At 42.0% G+C, this 17,933-nt stretch overlaps 1 protein-coding gene across 5 annotated transcripts in view; it reads left to right on the top strand.

Annotated features, from left to right (window-relative positions):
• Positions 1 to 17,933, top strand: part of EBF2 (EBF transcription factor 2) — a 185,835-nt gene that overhangs the window by 146,888 nt on the left and 21,014 nt on the right. For 4 of the 5 annotated variants that reach the window (XM_021698821.1, XM_021698819.1, XM_044912563.1 and 1 more), the window contains 2 exons: positions 1,208 to 1,338; positions 2,231 to 2,357. In XM_021698821.1, coding sequence (XP_021554496.1) covers positions 1,208 to 1,338; positions 2,231 to 2,357 — 258 coding nt within the window. Of the gene's footprint in view, positions 1 to 1,173; positions 1,339 to 2,230; positions 2,358 to 17,933 lie in introns of all 5 variants that reach the window. The other variant, XM_021698818.1, reaches the window with a different exon arrangement.

Raw genomic sequence — 17,933 nt, 5'->3', positions numbered from 1 at the left:
TACAGTGCAGACATGTATGAATAAGTGTCAGATGTGCCCTTAAACAGATTGTGGGCAAAACAAAACAATGTGCAGAATGAAATTGACACTAATTGATTTTTGTTTGCTTGGACAAGAAGAAATCATGATCTGCTCTGGGTAGTTTTCCATGTGCATTAAAGTCGTCAGAAATACTGGTAACTGTTCAACTTCAAGTTGTCCAAAAAATTAAAGCATATCAAGGAAGATAACTGACAAATACCTGAGTAAATTCCATCTTTCACACTCCCCAACTCACTGGGATAGTAAGGCGCTTTGAACTATAAGGTGAATGGCTAACCTAAGCTACTATTTTAGTGTGATGTTTTGCTGTATAGTGCCCACCAGCCCCCACCCCAGCTTGGCCCTTAAAATGTGTCTTGTATCCATTTAAATAGGAATTAATGAACTGAAAGAAAATGATTGAATCAGTAAAGAATTTGGAGTGGTGTTAATTCTCCCACAGTGGGCACTGAAAGGGGAGAAGAAAATCCCAGGGTTCAGAACTAGGAACCCATCCAGTTTCTTCTGACTGATTGGATGTGATTGACTGGCTGTTCAAAGGGGGCTCATGTTTTTGGAGTCCTGCCAAAGTTCTCCTCCACCTTTGACCCTGTCAACTTTGGAAATGGAGTGATGGATTGACTTTAGTTATGGCCTGAAAACCATATTGGGTTCCTGTTGGGATGTAAAGTCCAGAGGCCTTGGACATATGGAAGAAGGGGGGGCGGGAATCCATCCTACAAAGTTAGGAAAGTGATTAGAAATTGTCTCCTGATAGAGCTGAAAAAAACCCCAACTATGATAGATTTTACTTTCTCCTTCTCTCTCTAGCACATTAGCAGGCCTTATAAATCTTAACATCTTGGGGCAGAGGAGGTGGGGAGAGAAAAGGGATTTACACATTTCCAGTGTGATCAACTTATAAAAATATGGGGAAAAACAACAGGGTTTTAAAACCACCCTTTGCACAATTAGCTAAGTGTTCCATGTTTTCATACATAGTGGTCAACTCATTAGGCTTTAATGACCTGGTGAAAACCAGCAACCAATTAAGGAATGATGGCAAGTCAGCAAAGCTCAACTTGAACCTGGAATAACCAACAGCTTTTGAGAGCAGCCAATCCCCCAAACTCCAAATTTCAACCATCAAAGGACAGCCCTGACATTTTCTTTTCTATCTTCTTAGCTACCCCCTGCATCAAAGCCATTAGCCCAAGTGAAGGCTGGACCACGGGAGGAGCCATGGTCATCATCATTGGAGACAACTTCTTTGATGGCCTCCAAGTGGTGTTTGGGACCATGCTTGTATGGAGTGAGGTAGGCAAAGGCAACTTGCTGCCCTGATTTTCTTTGGTGCAAAGATAGTTTTATTTGGGGAAATGTAATTCCTGAAGCATCAGCAGCATGGATGCACATTACTGATTACCTACTGTGAGCAAGGCACCAAGGATTAAAAGACATGTGAACCACAATTTATTGCAGGCATGGATCCCTTAAAAAGATAAATATTTATCGCAACATTGTTTATAATTGTGAAAAATTAGAAAGAGCCTAAATGTTGAATAATAGGAGAATGGTTCAATTCCACTATTAAAATTTTTGTTTTGAAAAAGTTCTAATGACACAGGAGAAGGGATTGTATTTACACTATAATGTCAGGTGAAAAAAAAATCAGGATAATGGTGTCTATGGATATAAAATCTAATAATATAACAGCCACCCGTAGAAAAGTTCTGGAAGCACAACAAAGATTAACAGTGGCCGTCTCTGGGTTACACAAGGCTAATATTTTTCCTCATATTTTTTTATAATTTCCTAATTTTCTAAAGTGGATACGTTCTACTTTCATAATGAGAAAAACAACAAGACGTTACAAAAAGACAAGTAAAGGTGCTAGGTTGGATGTGGAAATTGCCAAGTCACTACATGAGAGAGTAGCAGTGTAGGAAGCAGGGAGGGAGTGATTACAGGGATGGGCCCTGGAGGCAGGGAGAATTTTGAGCTGGGCTGGTGGGAAGGTGAGGATCTAGACAGGTTAAGTTGTGAGGAAATTCCAGGGTGGGAGGGAGAAACACGTGAGATAGAGGGACAGGGTGTTTGGAAAGTTTGGGGCCCTGGGGGGTCATCGCAGGAGATGCTCCGGTCCTCCATAGCCTTGGTGATAACTTGTATAACAGGTATTTTATTTATCTGCCTGTTCATTCCTCAGCTAATAACTCCTCATGCCATCAGAGTGCAGACTCCTCCTCGGCACATCCCTGGAGTAGTGGAAGTGACATTATCTTATAAGTCCAAACAGTTCTGCAAAGGAGCTCCAGGGAGGTTCATTTACACAGGTGGGTAAGAAAATGATCCAAGGGAGATGGGCTCCTGGTTCACCTTTGTTCTAGCTCCCAGTGTCTCCACTTTATAATGATTTTACCTTTCCTAGGTCTTTTTACTAGTGCGGGAAGAATGGACTGGGTGATAGGCATTGGATGGGGAAGTGTGGACTCGATTTTAAATTTTATTTTATGCAAGCGATTTCTGAACAGTCTGGGAGATGATCACAGGAGCTCATTTCATGAGTGCCATCTTTGTAAATTTGACTCGGCTAGAACCATGCTAGAACAGACTTTTAACTAAGTAATCAGATAAAAAATTAGGCCAAGTGGTTGGCTATAGCTAAATTTTCTTGAAAAGGATTTGTAAAAATTGCCCAGCGGTGCTGCAGAGTGATTCAAATTGTTTTAAAATTTTATGAAAGTAGGAATTATCTATGATTTCAATGTTTGTTGAAATTTTCTGAATATTTGTTTAAAAACATTTGTTTAAAATTGGTTGAATATCTACTTTTTCTAAGGTACAATGACATATGAGACATGGTCCCTATTTCGAAATGTAGAAATTTTTGGAGGGGGTGGTGGTGTATTGCACAGAACAGCTGGGGAATTAGGATATTCAAAATGTTTGGTGTTTCCAGTGAATGGAATATGAATTCCAGGAAGACATAGTTTAGTGTGGACTAGTGTAGAGGGAGGGGCTTTCAAGAAGAAGATTGAAATCAAAGACTATTTTTAAGGGTAGGGAGGATTTGAATAGGCAGGGAAAAAGGAAGAATGTCCCAACTATGGGAATTTCATGTGCTAGAGCCCAGTGGGTAAGGTGAGCAGGTGTCTGGAGGAGAGAGGGCTGGTTTACAGCTGTGGTAATGCACTTGGGTAAAACTTAGGCCAGAACTTAGCCCACATGAGCTAGGAATGAGAAGGAAGGAAAACATAAAACAGCTTAAAAGCCCTGTAGGGTACCTAGAATGATCAAATTCAGAGACAGAACATCAGATGGTGGTGCTCAGGTGTTGAGGGAGGGAGAATGGGAGTGATATTTAATGGGAACAGAGTTTCAGTTTTGTGAGATGAGAAGTTCTGGAGATCAGTTGCTACACTTAGAAATGGCTTCAGATGGTAAATTTTGTCATGCATATTTTACCACAATTTTAAAAAATGAAAAAAAAACCCCACAAAGCCTTGTATGGGAATTTAGACTTGATTTGTAGGACAATATTCAGTGTTCCCATGGAAGTGAGAGTAACTCAAAGGGGTTCTCATAAGAAACACAAATGCTGTTGATATAAAAGATTGAGTTAGTCAGGGGAACAACTGAAGGCAGGAGGATCAACTAGGACATTATACTTTGAAGGAGAAAATAAGGGCCCTAGAGAAAGAAATATATAAACTCAGAAAATATATCACACACATTATGAAATTCTAATATTTTATAGTGTCTTCTCTCATTTGGATCCAGACTCCCCTTCTTGTTTATGTGTAAATATCTGGTTACATATCACTGAGGAGTAGATGGACAAGGGTAATTTTTAGGTATATTTATCTAAAATTTCACCTTTGAATTTTCTCTCTTGAGAGAGGTACATCTTGGTTGGGTTAGTGTGTGTGTGTGTGTGTGTGTGTGTGTGTGTGTGTGTGTGTTTCTATGGAAGATGCTATTGCAGTCACAGTAAAATATTTACTGCTCATTTAAATGAGTATTTATGACATGCCTAGTACCATGGGCTGGCACAACTCTAGGTTCTGGGATATAGAAATGGGCAAGTTAAAATCCCTCATCTTAATAAAACTTACTTTCTAGAGGGGAAGACAGACAACACAGAAAATAGATGATATAATTTCAACAGTAATAAGTAAGGGATAGAGAATGAGGCAGGGTTTTGGGTGGGGTGATCAGGGAGGGACTCCGTGAGGAAGGAACGTTGAGTGGAGACCCGTATCACAGGTGTGGAAATCTGTTCCCCTGCTTCTGTATCTTTTTGACCTTCTCTCCTCTCCATTCACATTGTCTTCCTTCTGTGCCTGGAACTCTTCAGGGTTGTGTTTCTGTTTGGTTCACCAGTGTTCTCTAGAACAGTGTCTGGCTGTCTGTGAATTGGGGGTAAATGTCCCAGGCAGAGAACAGATTATAGACTGAGAGGTGGGAATAAGCCCAGCATCATCAGGGAAGAGCATGAATACCTCTGGCCAGAGTGGCACTGGTGGGGAGGAGAACGATGGAAGATGAGGTAGGAAAAGCAGGTAGGGTAAGAGGTTTGGATGGGAAGGCACTGAGGATGAGGATGTTGAACAAGGGAGCAGTCAGCATCCAGACAGGATTTAAAACCACAGGGCTGGATGAGATGGCCTCAGAAGAGAGTGCAGCTACAGGATGGAAGAAGTCTCAAGATGGTGCCTCAGGAGCACCAGCATGTAGGGCTCAGGGTGAAAGGAGGAGCCTATGAAGTGACTGAGAAGGAGTGTCTGGTGGGGTAGGAGGAAAGCAGCAGTGTGAGCTGTCCCCGAGGTTAGGCGAGGAATGGGTCTCACTTTGGGATGCTTTCCACATGTAGGGCTCTGGCATCTCTGTTTTCTCTACCCACTGTATATGGATGACCATCTGGCCTGTGAGGAGACAGGTAGGAGAAATAGCAATCATGTTGCAACCAATCCTCAGCTCTCTTCTGAAGTAAGGAAAGATGTCGATACTCAGTGAGGCTGTGGATGTGTGGAGCCTGGTGTTGTGTGCATGTGCATGCACATGTGTGTATGCAGGTGAAAACTCTCTCTGAAGCAGAGGTCCTCACCCTTGGCTGCACTTTAAATCACCAACACCTGGGCCCCAGACAAAGTAGCTCTGAATCTCGGGGGGGTAGGACCCAGGTATCAGTGTACTTGATATATTCATTGAACAAGCATCAGTTCTAAATTATGCTCAAGGCACAAAATCAGTAATTTCAGTATGCCTCTAGCAGCTTACAGTTCTAGAAGGGGAGATAGCCATCTGGAGATTATGATAATTGGGTTAAGTCCCATAGAGGTATAAATGCAAGGGGCACTGAGCAAGGAGTGGCTGACTTTAGGGAATCTGTGAAGACTTTCCAGAGGAGGTGACAATAGAGTGACATTTCTAAAGCAAAGTGGGAATTTACCAGACAGAATAGAGGAGGCCATGAGCCACAGTTTGTGGAAACAAAGTGTCTGCTGAAAGGGGAGCCCGCATAACCATGAAAATAGTAGATATTATGCTACTTGTAAATTCAAAGAATTATGGAGATGGTGAGACATTGTAGATCACTGGCCAAACTCCCTCTTTTGCAGATGGGAGAACTAAGCCCCAGGCAGAAGCAACTTGTTCACAATTACCCATTGAATTCAAGGTGGAGTCAGAGCAAGGACTCAGGCCTTTGGCCATCCCGCCTAGTGTCTTTTATTTAACACTTATTGTCAGCAAATAGCTCTGTTTTCCTGATGTCCTGAAATTTTATTGACTTATTCACGAAGCAAATATTGATTGAGCACACTCACTATGCTCAACACTGTGCTGTGTGCTGGGAACACTGTAGATGAGTCAGACCAGCAGGATCCTTCCTTCATTATGGTATAGTGATGTGAAGATGAACTACTTATGCTCTAGGTTTGAGCTTTTTGGATGTCTCTAGTTCTTAAATCTTGTGTAAGTGACTTAACTTTTGAGTCTCCCCATCTATAAAATGGGATACTTATCTCACAGAGCTGTTGTGAGACTAAATAATGCTGTGCATGCAAACAGTGGTGTTTGGCTCTCCAGGGAAAAGTGGTGGGGAGGGAGCGGTAGGGTTGGTAGTATTTGCTGATTTCCATGGTGCAAATACTCTGACTATGGCCGATTTTAAGCTACCAGTATGACATCAGCTGGCTCACAAATTTCTGAAGTTTTAACAACCTGCTGTCACGAACTGGTCTAGAGCACCCTTTCATGTAAGCACTTGGGATAGAGAGTGACTATATCTTACTATTCAAAAGCATTTATTATTAATAATATTCTTATGATTACTATCAGGGTTACTACCATGGAAACTTTTACTATCAGGGTTATTACCATGGAAACTTGAACAAGTAATTACAAATGTGATGAGTACTAAAAAGGAGTTGTATAGGATGCTGGGAATATACACTTGGGAAATCGAACCTTCTTAAACTAAGATAACAGGGAAGGCTAAGAACAGTCCAAACACAAGAGACGGAATGTGCAAAGGCCCTGGGGTAAGAAAGGACATGGGATATATATGATGGCTACTATGAACAGGGCAGAAAGAATGAGTTAAAGAATGGTTGGCCTCAAGCTGGAAGGGAGGGTTGGGGCATGCTTCTCTGGCTCTACCCCAAGAGCCATGGGGAGCTATTGGAGTATTTTAAAGCTGGGGAGTGCCATGATCAGATTTGCCTTTTAGAAGATCATTCTGGCTGAATTGTAGAGAACGGCTTGGAAGCAAGGGTGGATTCAAGGAGGTCAGTCGGAGGGCAGTGTGGTGGCCTCAGCCAGAAATGATGGCAGCCTGGACCAGAGCACCAGTAGTGGGGACAGGCAGAAGGGGATGGAATCTAGGAGGTCACATGGGCAGCCCTTGATGATTGATTGGATGGGGTGAAGGTTGGGGAAGGGAGGGGAGGAGATGCCTCTCAGGTTTCAGGTTTGAAAAATTGGGTGGGTATAGTGTAGAAAGTGATTTTTAAAAAGGTATAAATTGCTAAGGGAGTTCAGAGGAAGGACAAAATTCTTCCAGCTGGTGGAGCGGTGGGAAGATTTAATATTGTAAAGATGTCAATTAATGCATAAATTTAACACAATGCCAATCAAAGTACCAACAAAATGTTTGGGGAAACTTTACAAGAGTTCACCTGGAAAAATAAAGGTGCTAAAATAGGACCCCTCATTTTAAAAAATGAAAGGGCCATGCCCTACCAGACTTAAAACCTATTTTGAGTAATTAGAAGAATATGGGGCTTTGGAGGAACATATAGAAGTGTTATGCAACAGAAGAGAACATTTAAAAATAAACAGGTTTTTTACACATGAATAGTATAAATACCTAAACGTGTATAGGTGAGGAGCCATCTCAGTCAATGTGGAAAAGATGGAATGTTTAACAAATGGTATTAGACCAACTAGTTAAGTATCAAAAGAAAAAAGGTTAGATAGCTAATTTCATATTATAAACTAAAACATTTGAATTAAATATTTTTAATTAAAAATGAACACATTTCAAAATATTGTTATTATAATCTGGAGCCTTGCTAACCTTGACCCCAAGGAAACCATCAAACATAAATCTATGATTACACAAAAAGAAAATTTTTGCATGTTGAGATGATGTCATTAAGTCAAAAGGAAAAAAGGACAAACTGAGTACATATTCATTATGTGTGACATATTATCTTATGCATAAAGATTCATTCATTTGCTCAGCAAAAACTTATTTTATGCCTCTATTTGTCAACAACTATGTTATTCATTGTAGATAAAGAGACGAATATTAGATATCTCACAAATTAAGAGAAAAAGAAAGATCTGTAAATAAAGAGCTAGCAAGGAATATCAGGAGTTAATTTAGGAAGGAATACAATTTAGCAGTAAACATTTTTAAAAATCCCAATCACATTAATAATCAAATACATGCAAATTAAGGCAACTAGGGGATAACGTTTTCTCCCTATCAAGTTGGCAAAGATTTTCTTTTTTCTCTTTCTTTTTTATTTTTTTAAAGATTTTTATTTATTTATTTGACAGAGAGAGAGAGAGCACAAGTAGGCAGAGCGGCAGGCAGAGGGAAAGGGAGAACCAGGCTCCCAGCTGAGCAGGGAGCCCGATGTAGGGCTTGATCCCAGGAAACCTGGGATTATGACCTGAGCCTAAGGCAGCCGCTTAACTGACTGAGCCACCCAGGTGCCCCAAAGATTTTATTTTTTAACAAATGAAAATACCCAAGTTGGCAAAATTAGTAGAAAGTGGGGACTTTCTAACATACACCTGTAGGAGGGTAGAAGAATCTAGGAGCCTTAAAATGTATATATGCTTTGACCCAACAATTCTACTTTTTGGAATGTATACTTAGGAAATAACTGAGTTTGCCTGAAGGCTGTTCATTGGAGCACTGTTTATGGTAGTGAAAAATTGAAAACATCCTCAGTGTCCTTTGGGGGACTCATTAAATAGTGAAGTATCCTTACACTGAAACACTTTTTAGATATTAAAAGTAGTGCTGTGAATGGATATTTAGTTGCATGAAAGATGTCTGTGATATAGGTTTTAAAAAAAGCTTAAGAACTATATGCACAGTATGGTCCAATTTATATATAAAGAATAGTTGTGTAAAAACCCTAAGTAAGATATAGAAACCTGCATATGAAGGCATTACCAATGGTGGTTTCTAGGTATTGGTATTATTATTTGTTTAAATTTTGCTTACTTATATTTATTATTTTCTGAAAAACTTAAGTAATTTTTAATTAATAATGAAAGAAAATATGGTGTAAAAAACTAATGTCCCACATACTGAAATACTGAAACAGCATACATTGGTAAACTTGATTCTTTAGGTACAGAAAGAGTATTTCCAGCCAGGGAGGCAGTGAAGCTTCTTCCAGAAGACTGCTTTGGAGAAAGAAGGACGTGGGAGGAAGTTAAGGGTGAGGAGGGTGGGGACGAGTTGAACATTCTTTCACAAACATAGAAGAAAAAAAAAAATACAAACACTGTCCAGGATGGCTCGGGAGGCTGGTCACTCCCTCTAGAAATTTCCACCTGATGTTACTGAGCCAAATGCGATTCCGGTTGGTAGAGACAAGTGGCTAATGTTATTCATGGAGGGGCCCAGGCACTACAGGAAATGGACTGGTGATCTCTCGTCTTGCCCACTCAAGGAGAAGCCACCAGCATGGAAAGCCACTTTACAACCCATTGGGAATCTTAGTCCAATAGCTGGAAAGGCAGTGGCTTCCCTAGGTGACTGAAGGTGAGGCCACTCTGCCTCAGAGCCAAGGCCTACCTTCTGTGAGCCTGTGAGCCTAGAAGGCTAGAATCCTAGCCTTCTCTGGGGGGGCGGGGGGCTGACAGGGAGAGAGTTTACAGGTGTCCAGCCAACCTCCTCCTGAGCCACACATTCCAAGCCTCAGAATGTGCTCAATGGCAGGAGACTGTATCAGAAACCACTATAGGCCTAGATAAAATACTCTGCTCCAGTGGTCAGGTGGAAAATATCATCTTGATTCCAGAGGAAAAGAAAACCTCGAGAGCTTTAGCGGGGACAGAGTGAGCCAGAGCAGGAGGGTGGCATCCAAGAGGAGGATGCACTGGACTCAGCCAGAAGACGTGCTTTCAGATGCCGGCGGGGGTAATCAATGACTTGTTTGTCCTTTTGACAAGTCACCTAACCTCCCTGAGCCTCATTTTTTTCATCAGTAAAGCTCTGGTACTAATTATACTATTACCCATAGGTGTTTCCCTAATTTGGCTGAGTATGAAAATCATGCTTGGCTCCATTCCAGACATACCGAATCATATTCTTTTGGGAGGGTCTGAGAATCTGTATTTTAAACAAAGAAACGAGTTTGAGAAACCTGAGTCCTGCTCATCAGGCTGTTGTGGAGACTTTCTGGCTGGTAAAGTACTCTGCACATGGGGCAGTTCTTATGAGACTGGGTCATTGCGTGGTGAACACAATAATATTTCTTCTTAGGTGGAACCTTCTACTCAAAAAGCAGGAGGTGGGAAAGGAGGCTCCGAGGTCCAACCTTTGATGGTTCCTGTATCCAAGGATACACCACCATAATAAACCCAAGCCTATTAGATGTAACTTACCTGGTATAATTAGCCAAAATGCAGTAATCAGTCCCCATGGTTGTTGCTGCCAAGTACAGCATAAACAACATCAGGGCTCTGAAAAACAACACATTTTCTTCACACATGTGATTTTGCAGGTCTATTTTCCTTCAACCATGGTTTGCTAAAATGTAGCCTCCTGCTGCGGCATTGAGAGATCCACATGAGAGTATAGCTCCTTGGGAAAGGTCTGCTTGGAGACCTAGAGCTGGTAGGTATGCCAGCCTGGGTGCAAAGAGGAGAGGTTCTACTTTCCTCACAGACTTTTCCACAGAGAACCAACAGGGCAGAAAAATAATCCTGGTAGAGGCACCCAATGGGGTCATGGTTATTGGTTGTGGAGGTCTTTCTTGGCTGTTTTGAGGATTCAGGAAGAGAATGTCTGGAGCATGCATTTGGGGGTAGAATGGCCATTGTGTATAATGATGAAATCTGCACACACACACCCGGCCCCCCAGAAACCAGTGTAAAGTCATGATGCATGCAGTCCATGGCAGGTCACTGAGCATATGCAGGTGGATGAGCACAGCTTTTCAGTATTATTCCTATGGCTTTTTGCAGAATCTGGTCTAAACATTTGATTGTTGGTTAAGAACTTACAACTTTAGTTGTAAGTTCTATCATCAGGTAGAACTCGTAAGAAGAAAAATGATGATACTAATTCAGTAGTCCTATCTGTCATTGTTTGAGGAGGTAGGGCCAGGCTCTGTCTCATGAGCTCATATCATCATTGCCCTTTCTCACTGTGATGGTTCTCTTAGTATCTCAAATTTATAGATAAGAATCCTGCTGCCCAAGGTCACCAAGTTAGGTGCAGTCCTAGCAGTCTACTTCCAAAGCTGTTCTCTTAACCACTGATCTGTGCTACTTTCCAATCCTGTGTAGCGTCACAGAAGAAATTACACGAAGGCCATCTGTTTGGCTTCATCCAGTAGTTTTACCTGCAAATGCCAATGGCCTTGGCTCTCTGGTTGTTACTCTGAGGAAATGCACAGGAAATAGGCCTGGCCAGTGACCATGGAGGGGCTCAGAGGATGCCTTCCCTGGTGCTCCAGATTGCAAAGTGGGCTGTTTCTATTACGGCGTGATGTGATAGGCTGAGAACCTATGAAGGGCCTCGAATTCCCTGGAAGTCATAGAAATTCTCCTGTCCATGAATAACTGAGGGTGTGGAAGGCAAAGGAGTACCAACTCCACCCTGTTGTTAAGAGAGAACTTAGTGCCGGGGCGGAAGACAATGACCAAGCGTACAGGCCTAGATTTGAGCCCCAACATTCCTGCAAGTCACTTAAGCATTCTGCACCTCAGTTTTCTAAGTGAACAATCAGGAAGGTATTTCTCTTACTGGGAAAATGAAATGATATAGATATGCCAGTACATTATGGATAGAAATATAAAAATATAAGTCCAATTCACTACCGTCAGCCTTTGGCAGAGGGACACACAGTTTCTGGGATGAGCTCTGGGTGCCTTTGCCCTCATCACCATTAGATCAATGGTGGACTTTTTTTTGCGTGTCTTCCCTTCTGCAAGAGGTGGATTCTTCTTGAAAGACCTACCACACCATGCCCTTAATATCTGGGTCTAGATTAGAAATCAGGATTTTGTAGGTGACAGAGAAGGCCAAGGCAGGCTGAGGACATGACTCTGTGGGCGGAGTGAGGGAGAGTGGGTTTTCAACAGAGAATGAAAGAAGCAGGAGACACTGACTTGGCCCAGGTTAGCTCAGGTGCACATGGAAGAGCTGCTTGTCAAGGTGCGTGGTTGAACTTAGAAGTGGCAAATGAGAACTAGTGGAGAAACCGAGAAACCAAAGAATCCATGTCAACTAACTTCCTCCCCCAGAAGACTTCTTATCTTTTATTCTAGCACAAGCAAACGCATTTGATTACACACCCTGTTCATTATTTGGGAGAAAGTGTTCATAAGAAAATGGCGAGAAACAGGCAGCAGTTGGGAGGAGAAATGGGAGACCTAGATTTTTCCACAACCCCCCGGATCATACCCTGAACAGTCTCCTCCCCGAGGCTCGGTGTGGGCTGTGGGGTCCTCTTGTCATAAAGCTGCACTGCACAGATGTGCACGCAGGATTGCAAATGTTAATAGCTCAGCCGCTTCGCATTTCTTTTTTTTCTTACACCATTACCCTGATTAAAAAAAAAAATCCCATTTAAGAAATGAATCTGATTTTGAGTTAAAAATACCCAATTCAAACATCAAAAACTGGCCCGAGTACAATTATTCCCCATTCACACTGGAAACAGGTTGACTCAACAGCCCTCCTGGTAGCCTGTAGTTTTACTGAGGTCACTTCTACCCTCACCTCTTGTGAAATCTGGATCCATCCTCTGGCTGAGTCTGAAGAATGATATCTCCGTTGGAAGCCCCAGAATAGGGGGCTGTTGTTTCACCAGAGACCTCCCAGCCCCCTTAATGGCCTGGTGCTCTCGGCTATAATATTCTAAATACACATTACAGAGAGCACGAGCATATTCATAACTGCTCCATTGTGGCATTTAGATTTACCCTTGAAATTTATCTTTAATTTTTACAGTTGTCTCCTTAACCATGTATATTACTCCCTTCTTCAAACAATCTGTCTTCCTGTTGCAGTTTTTCTTGAAACCAAAGCATAATTAAATATTAAATTAATATTTCATTTTAAATTAAATATCAAAGGCTTCAGTCTAATCTTGCACTTGTGCACTGCTGGTTCTCACCTCATGTTCTTGTTCCTATATCCACAAAGGCAGGTGCCACCTCTTAATAATGTGTTCCTGTATTATCTTTGTCCTTTTTTTTTTTAATTGATGACACTGAACTTTTGCTACATTGAAACAAATGGATGTAGGGAAAGATTTTAATTTAGCGAAGGTTAACAACAACATAGTTCAACAGCCTATGGCTTCAACCCCACCCATCTCCACTTCTTGAAGAAGAAGTTCACTGTGCCAAATAGGTAATCATCTTAGAATCATATAATGCAAGAGTTCACAAGGGATCTTAGAGGCATTTTAGCCCAATGAATTGTCTCTGCAGAGAGATAAACCAAAGTCCACCAGCCCTTGAAGGTGATGAATGGTCGGTCAAGGGTAGGATGTAAAGCAGATCCCAGGCCAGACCAGTTTTATCTCCATTGACTATCAGTTGCTGCAAAAAAAATTTAACTTGGGAGCATTAAAATGCTAAATTGAACATAGGCTCTGCATGTTGGACCCATGAGCAGTAGGGCAGAAGGTAGATGATTGGACAACGAAATTGGGAGGAAGTGGTAGGAGAGACAGAAGAACACAAATCAAAGCACAAAGAAGGCAGACCTCACAGGAATCAATATGGAGGCTCAAGGCTCTTTGAAGACATGGATCCTGGGGGGAGATCAGAATGGAGAAGTCCCAGAGGTAACATGAAGGTAAGAGCTGGAGTCTGTATATCTGAATTCTTCCCCATGCTAGGTTGCTCTACACTTTCCTCTTCTGCCAATAGAGTGACAGTCTTTGACCAGAGCCACATGGAGAGGTATTCCTGATGCATGGTTTCTCCTTTGCTTGCATAGCAAAGTCCATCCTCTGATCTGGTGTTTGTCTGGCACTCACGTTACATAGATTTTAGGTTTCTTTTTAAAGATTTATTTATTTTATTTATTTATTTATTTGAGACAGAGAGAATGAGAGAAAGAGAGCACATGAGAGGGGGGAGGGTCAGAGGCAGAAGCAGACTCCCTGCCAAGCAGGGAGCCCGATGCGGGACTCGATCCAGGGACTCCAGGATCATGACCTGAGCCGAAGGCAGTCGCTTAACCAACTGAGCCACCCAGGCGCCCAGATTTTAGGTTTCTTAGGCAGGATTCTTTTCCATTGTTTCTTTATCATTGGAGAAGGATGAGATTTCAAGTTAGGACTGGAGAGATCCTCTAGTTCTGTGGGCCAGACCCCTCAGGGGACCATGGGCTCTATGCATACCTGATAAAAGTGAAGCTTGTTTGCTACAGATGAATGCACATATGTGCAAACATACAGCTAGGCTCAGACTTCTAGAATTTTCTTAGCCTCTTGATGGCCATCCATACACTCAATGATGGTCCTAGGCACCAATTGGAGATTTACCGTTGAGGAAAGTTGAAACCCAGACCAACATCCCAGAGCAATAGCCCAACTGATCACTCAGATCTTTCCTCACCCTATCATCTTATTTGTCTCTTCTCAAATTTCTGCAAAGGAATTTGATCAGCCGTTGATGCTGCAATTTTTGTGATGAGTACTTCTGTTGGTCAGGGCGTAAATGACCTCCTGCCTGCAATGTCAATGCTGTCTTTGTTCAGGGTTGACCAAAACTCTAATAAAGAGTCCCCTTTCCATGTTAGCTTGTGTCCCCTACATTTTTGGGAAACAGAAGTAGAGTCATAAGCGAGGGTCAGCATTATCTGGTCTCTGTGCCTCCTCTTCAGGAAAGAAAAAAATCATATAGAATTTATACATCTCACCAACCTCTTGGGAAAATTAATATTGAACACCAGCCAGCTTTTTTTTTTTTTTAATGAGTGGTTCCCAGTAGATATTTTTAGTTAAATACTATTTACTTATAAAATAAAACCTTTACACATTGCTTAAAGTTTATATCTATTTGCTGGGTCCAAGATATGTAAGTAACCTCATATATTATACCCGCAATCAAAATGAGAAATGACACATAAGATCCAGGCTCTCAGGAGAAATATTATGAAATCTCAAGGTATTGATGAAAGTTTTTCCAAGGCTGATCCAAATGGGATTTAGATTCTGTGGCAGTTGAAATGTGTATTATTAAACTCCTTAAGCAAACCCGAATGACTCCCAGTGGAGGATTAAGACATTCTATGTATAGCAAAGACGAAATTCTCATGTCTGAGTTTTCTCTATTGAATTCCCCCTTGATTAGCTCCTGTAATATTTAACTTCATGCCATGCCATAATTATTTAATAAAAGGTAAATATAAATTATATTTCAGTGGGGATATGACCTTTTACCTTAATGTTATGTTACTAAAGAAAGACATAGAAAAATAGAGCCTATAGATCGAAGCATATTTTTAATTTACTCTGTTTTTGCCTTGCTAGCACTTCTCTGTGTCTCTGTCAGCGGAGGGCTTGGCAGCACTTCACAGCACCCCCCACACTCCATGTGGTAGGAGAGGTTGTAAATTCACACTGATGATGGCGGTTAATGATCTGGTTGGCCCTTAGAGGCAGTGTTGGTGCTGGTCTTGGGCACCTCATTAGCTAATTGAGGTTTGCTTGGCTCACACCAGGACTGAAATGTCAGAGAACACCCAGGGAGGTGGGGGGGGAGGGGGATGGAGTGAAGCTGGGATTCAACATGAGGCTGAATCTAGCAGATGCAAAAGCAACTGGCCAGTTGGGAAGTCAGTTTGGAACCAAAGTCGAAGTGGTCCAGTCTCATCTCGATGTTTTGAAGGCTGAAAACTGGAGGAATTGACCGACTTTCCTTCTTATGATTTGGTGTTGACTAAACAGTTTCGACTTTATGATTTGTACTTCAAAAGTGCACTTGATTAAATGAAATTGTGTGTGCACGTGCATGTGATTTTCTTCCTGTCCATGTAGATGACTGTGTGTTTTTACCATTGTCTTTTCATCTGGGATACGCAGCCCATCCCACCCCACCGTTTTTGTTATGAAGTCTGGCAGGGGCCTGCCAAAAAACACTCAACATCAGAAATAGATGAGTATGCCTAATCTACTTCCTCAGTTTAAAACATGAGTTGCTAACCCAGTGTGGTCAAGATAGGCTGCTATTTCTGATTTGGGTGGGGAGTGAGGAGGGGAGGGCAGGCAAGATAAACCAGACATTACCCTTGCGTCCCGGTGGTTTCCTACCTGATGGGAAGAACAGTGGGTACAAATGTGGGATCAATTCTGTGCAAGAGAAAGCACCATCTACATCCCACCTCCGTGTGCTGATTAAGGCCTGGCTTTAGAGAATTCATCTGGAAGCGGCAGGAAGGACAAGGGAGAATGAGATTAGTGGTGGTCATGGGGGGACCCCTGGAGCTCTAGCAAGAGGGAGTGAGAGCTTGCCTGGGTGAATGGGAAGAAAGGACAAGGACAGTAGTGGAGACAACGGGGGCCTTGGAGGGGCTAGATTTTCTACTCCAGGGGATAGTCCCTTACTTTATAGCCAATACATTGTGAGCACACCCATATCTTATCATTTCCATTTTCTCCGTGTAAGAAAATTGGTACCCTAGGTAACAAAATGGTGCGTATTTGAAAAAAGATGAGGCAATGATTGATTTAGAGCATTTTGTCACTGGGTCTGTTCGCCCTGCAGCACCGGACAGCTGTTTGTGTTTGCTGATTGATACCAAATGGGGCCCTTCTCCCACACTCAGTGATTGAGAAGTCAAGCAACCTGGCAGGGCTGCACTTTCCAGATCTGCAGACCTCTGCTAGAAGCTCCAAGAGGAAGCATGGGGAGGGGCAGAAGGGTGGCTGCAGGGGGTGGGTGGAAGGAGAAGGCAGCACGGCCACTTTTCAACACTCTTCTCTGCTCCTCACCAGCTCCGGCCCAGTAGCTCAGTGCAGAGCGGTAGCCTTTGGCCCAGGCAGCTGTTGGCATATCTGGATAGGACTTGGAATGACATCTCTAATTCAGCAGAAAAGGTTAAAGCACAGGCCTAGGAGTTAGAGAAGCGAGGGTACAAATTCCACCTTTACTGCCTGACACAGTATTGAAAATGGAGATAAAACCCAAATCGTGGGATTGTAACGAGGGTTAAATGAGCTAACCTGTATAAAAGGCTTAGCATGGTGCCTGTAATATAGCAAGCCTTTGGTAAATTCTAACAGTGGCAATAACGATTTTCATTATTGAATATTATAGCCACTAAAAATACTGTTATTAAAGAAAAAGCCTCAGAAACTGCTGACATTATAATGCTAAGTGGGAAAAAAAAAGTTTACAGAATGATTCCAATTATACACACGGCTATTCTTACGTGTGTTTCTGGGTAAAATGGTAATTTGAGTCCACGTGTTTAATCTGCCCTCAGCTCCAGAATATATCAGAGGATATTTTAAAGAAAACAAAAAAGAAAAAGGAAGGAAAAGCTAGTATTCATGTTTGAAGCTAGGCTGGTGTCATCAGTATTCCAGAAATTCTGTGCTGGTGTGCTGGTGTGCACAGACAGGGTTGTGTTGGACGATGTGTGAAAGCTGGACTCATCATTCCCCTCGAGGCCTCTTCTGTCCCCACCTCACAGGGTAAGAACAAGCAACACAGGCAGAAACTCAGTCTTGAATGGAGAAGAGTATACCTAACAATGCTGTACCCAGTGAAGTTGTCATTTACATGTGAGGAAGACAGAAAGATATCCTCTTATTTTAAGATCATGGACAGGATTCAACTCTTATTCTTACTAATGTAACCTGACTGCTGGAGGATTGAACCAGTGATGAACATAAGAATAGACAATTTATGGTATCACAGGACTCCTGGTCATCAGAGAAAGCTGTTAAATTAGAGTATCTCAATTATTGTTAACGTAACGGCAAAGCTTAATGTAAATGTGAAAATTAGTCTAAAAGGTACAAATCATAGAAAATCTAAAGATAATAATATTAGCTGAAGATGACAAACAACCAACCAAAATGTAAAAATGGAAACTGTGAGGTATGGAAATGAAAGGTGGGCAAAATTCCTTATATGTGGAGGGGCTTACCAGACTCAAATAATTAGAAAGAAATATTTTT

Source organism: Neomonachus schauinslandi, chromosome 2 (assembly GCF_002201575.2).
Source record: "Neomonachus schauinslandi chromosome 2, ASM220157v2, whole genome shotgun sequence".
NCBI classification, from domain to species: Eukaryota; Metazoa; Chordata; class Mammalia; order Carnivora; family Phocidae; genus Neomonachus; species Neomonachus schauinslandi.
The sequence above is the reverse complement of the archived record's forward strand: the minus strand, read 5'-3'. Positions and strand labels throughout refer to the sequence as shown.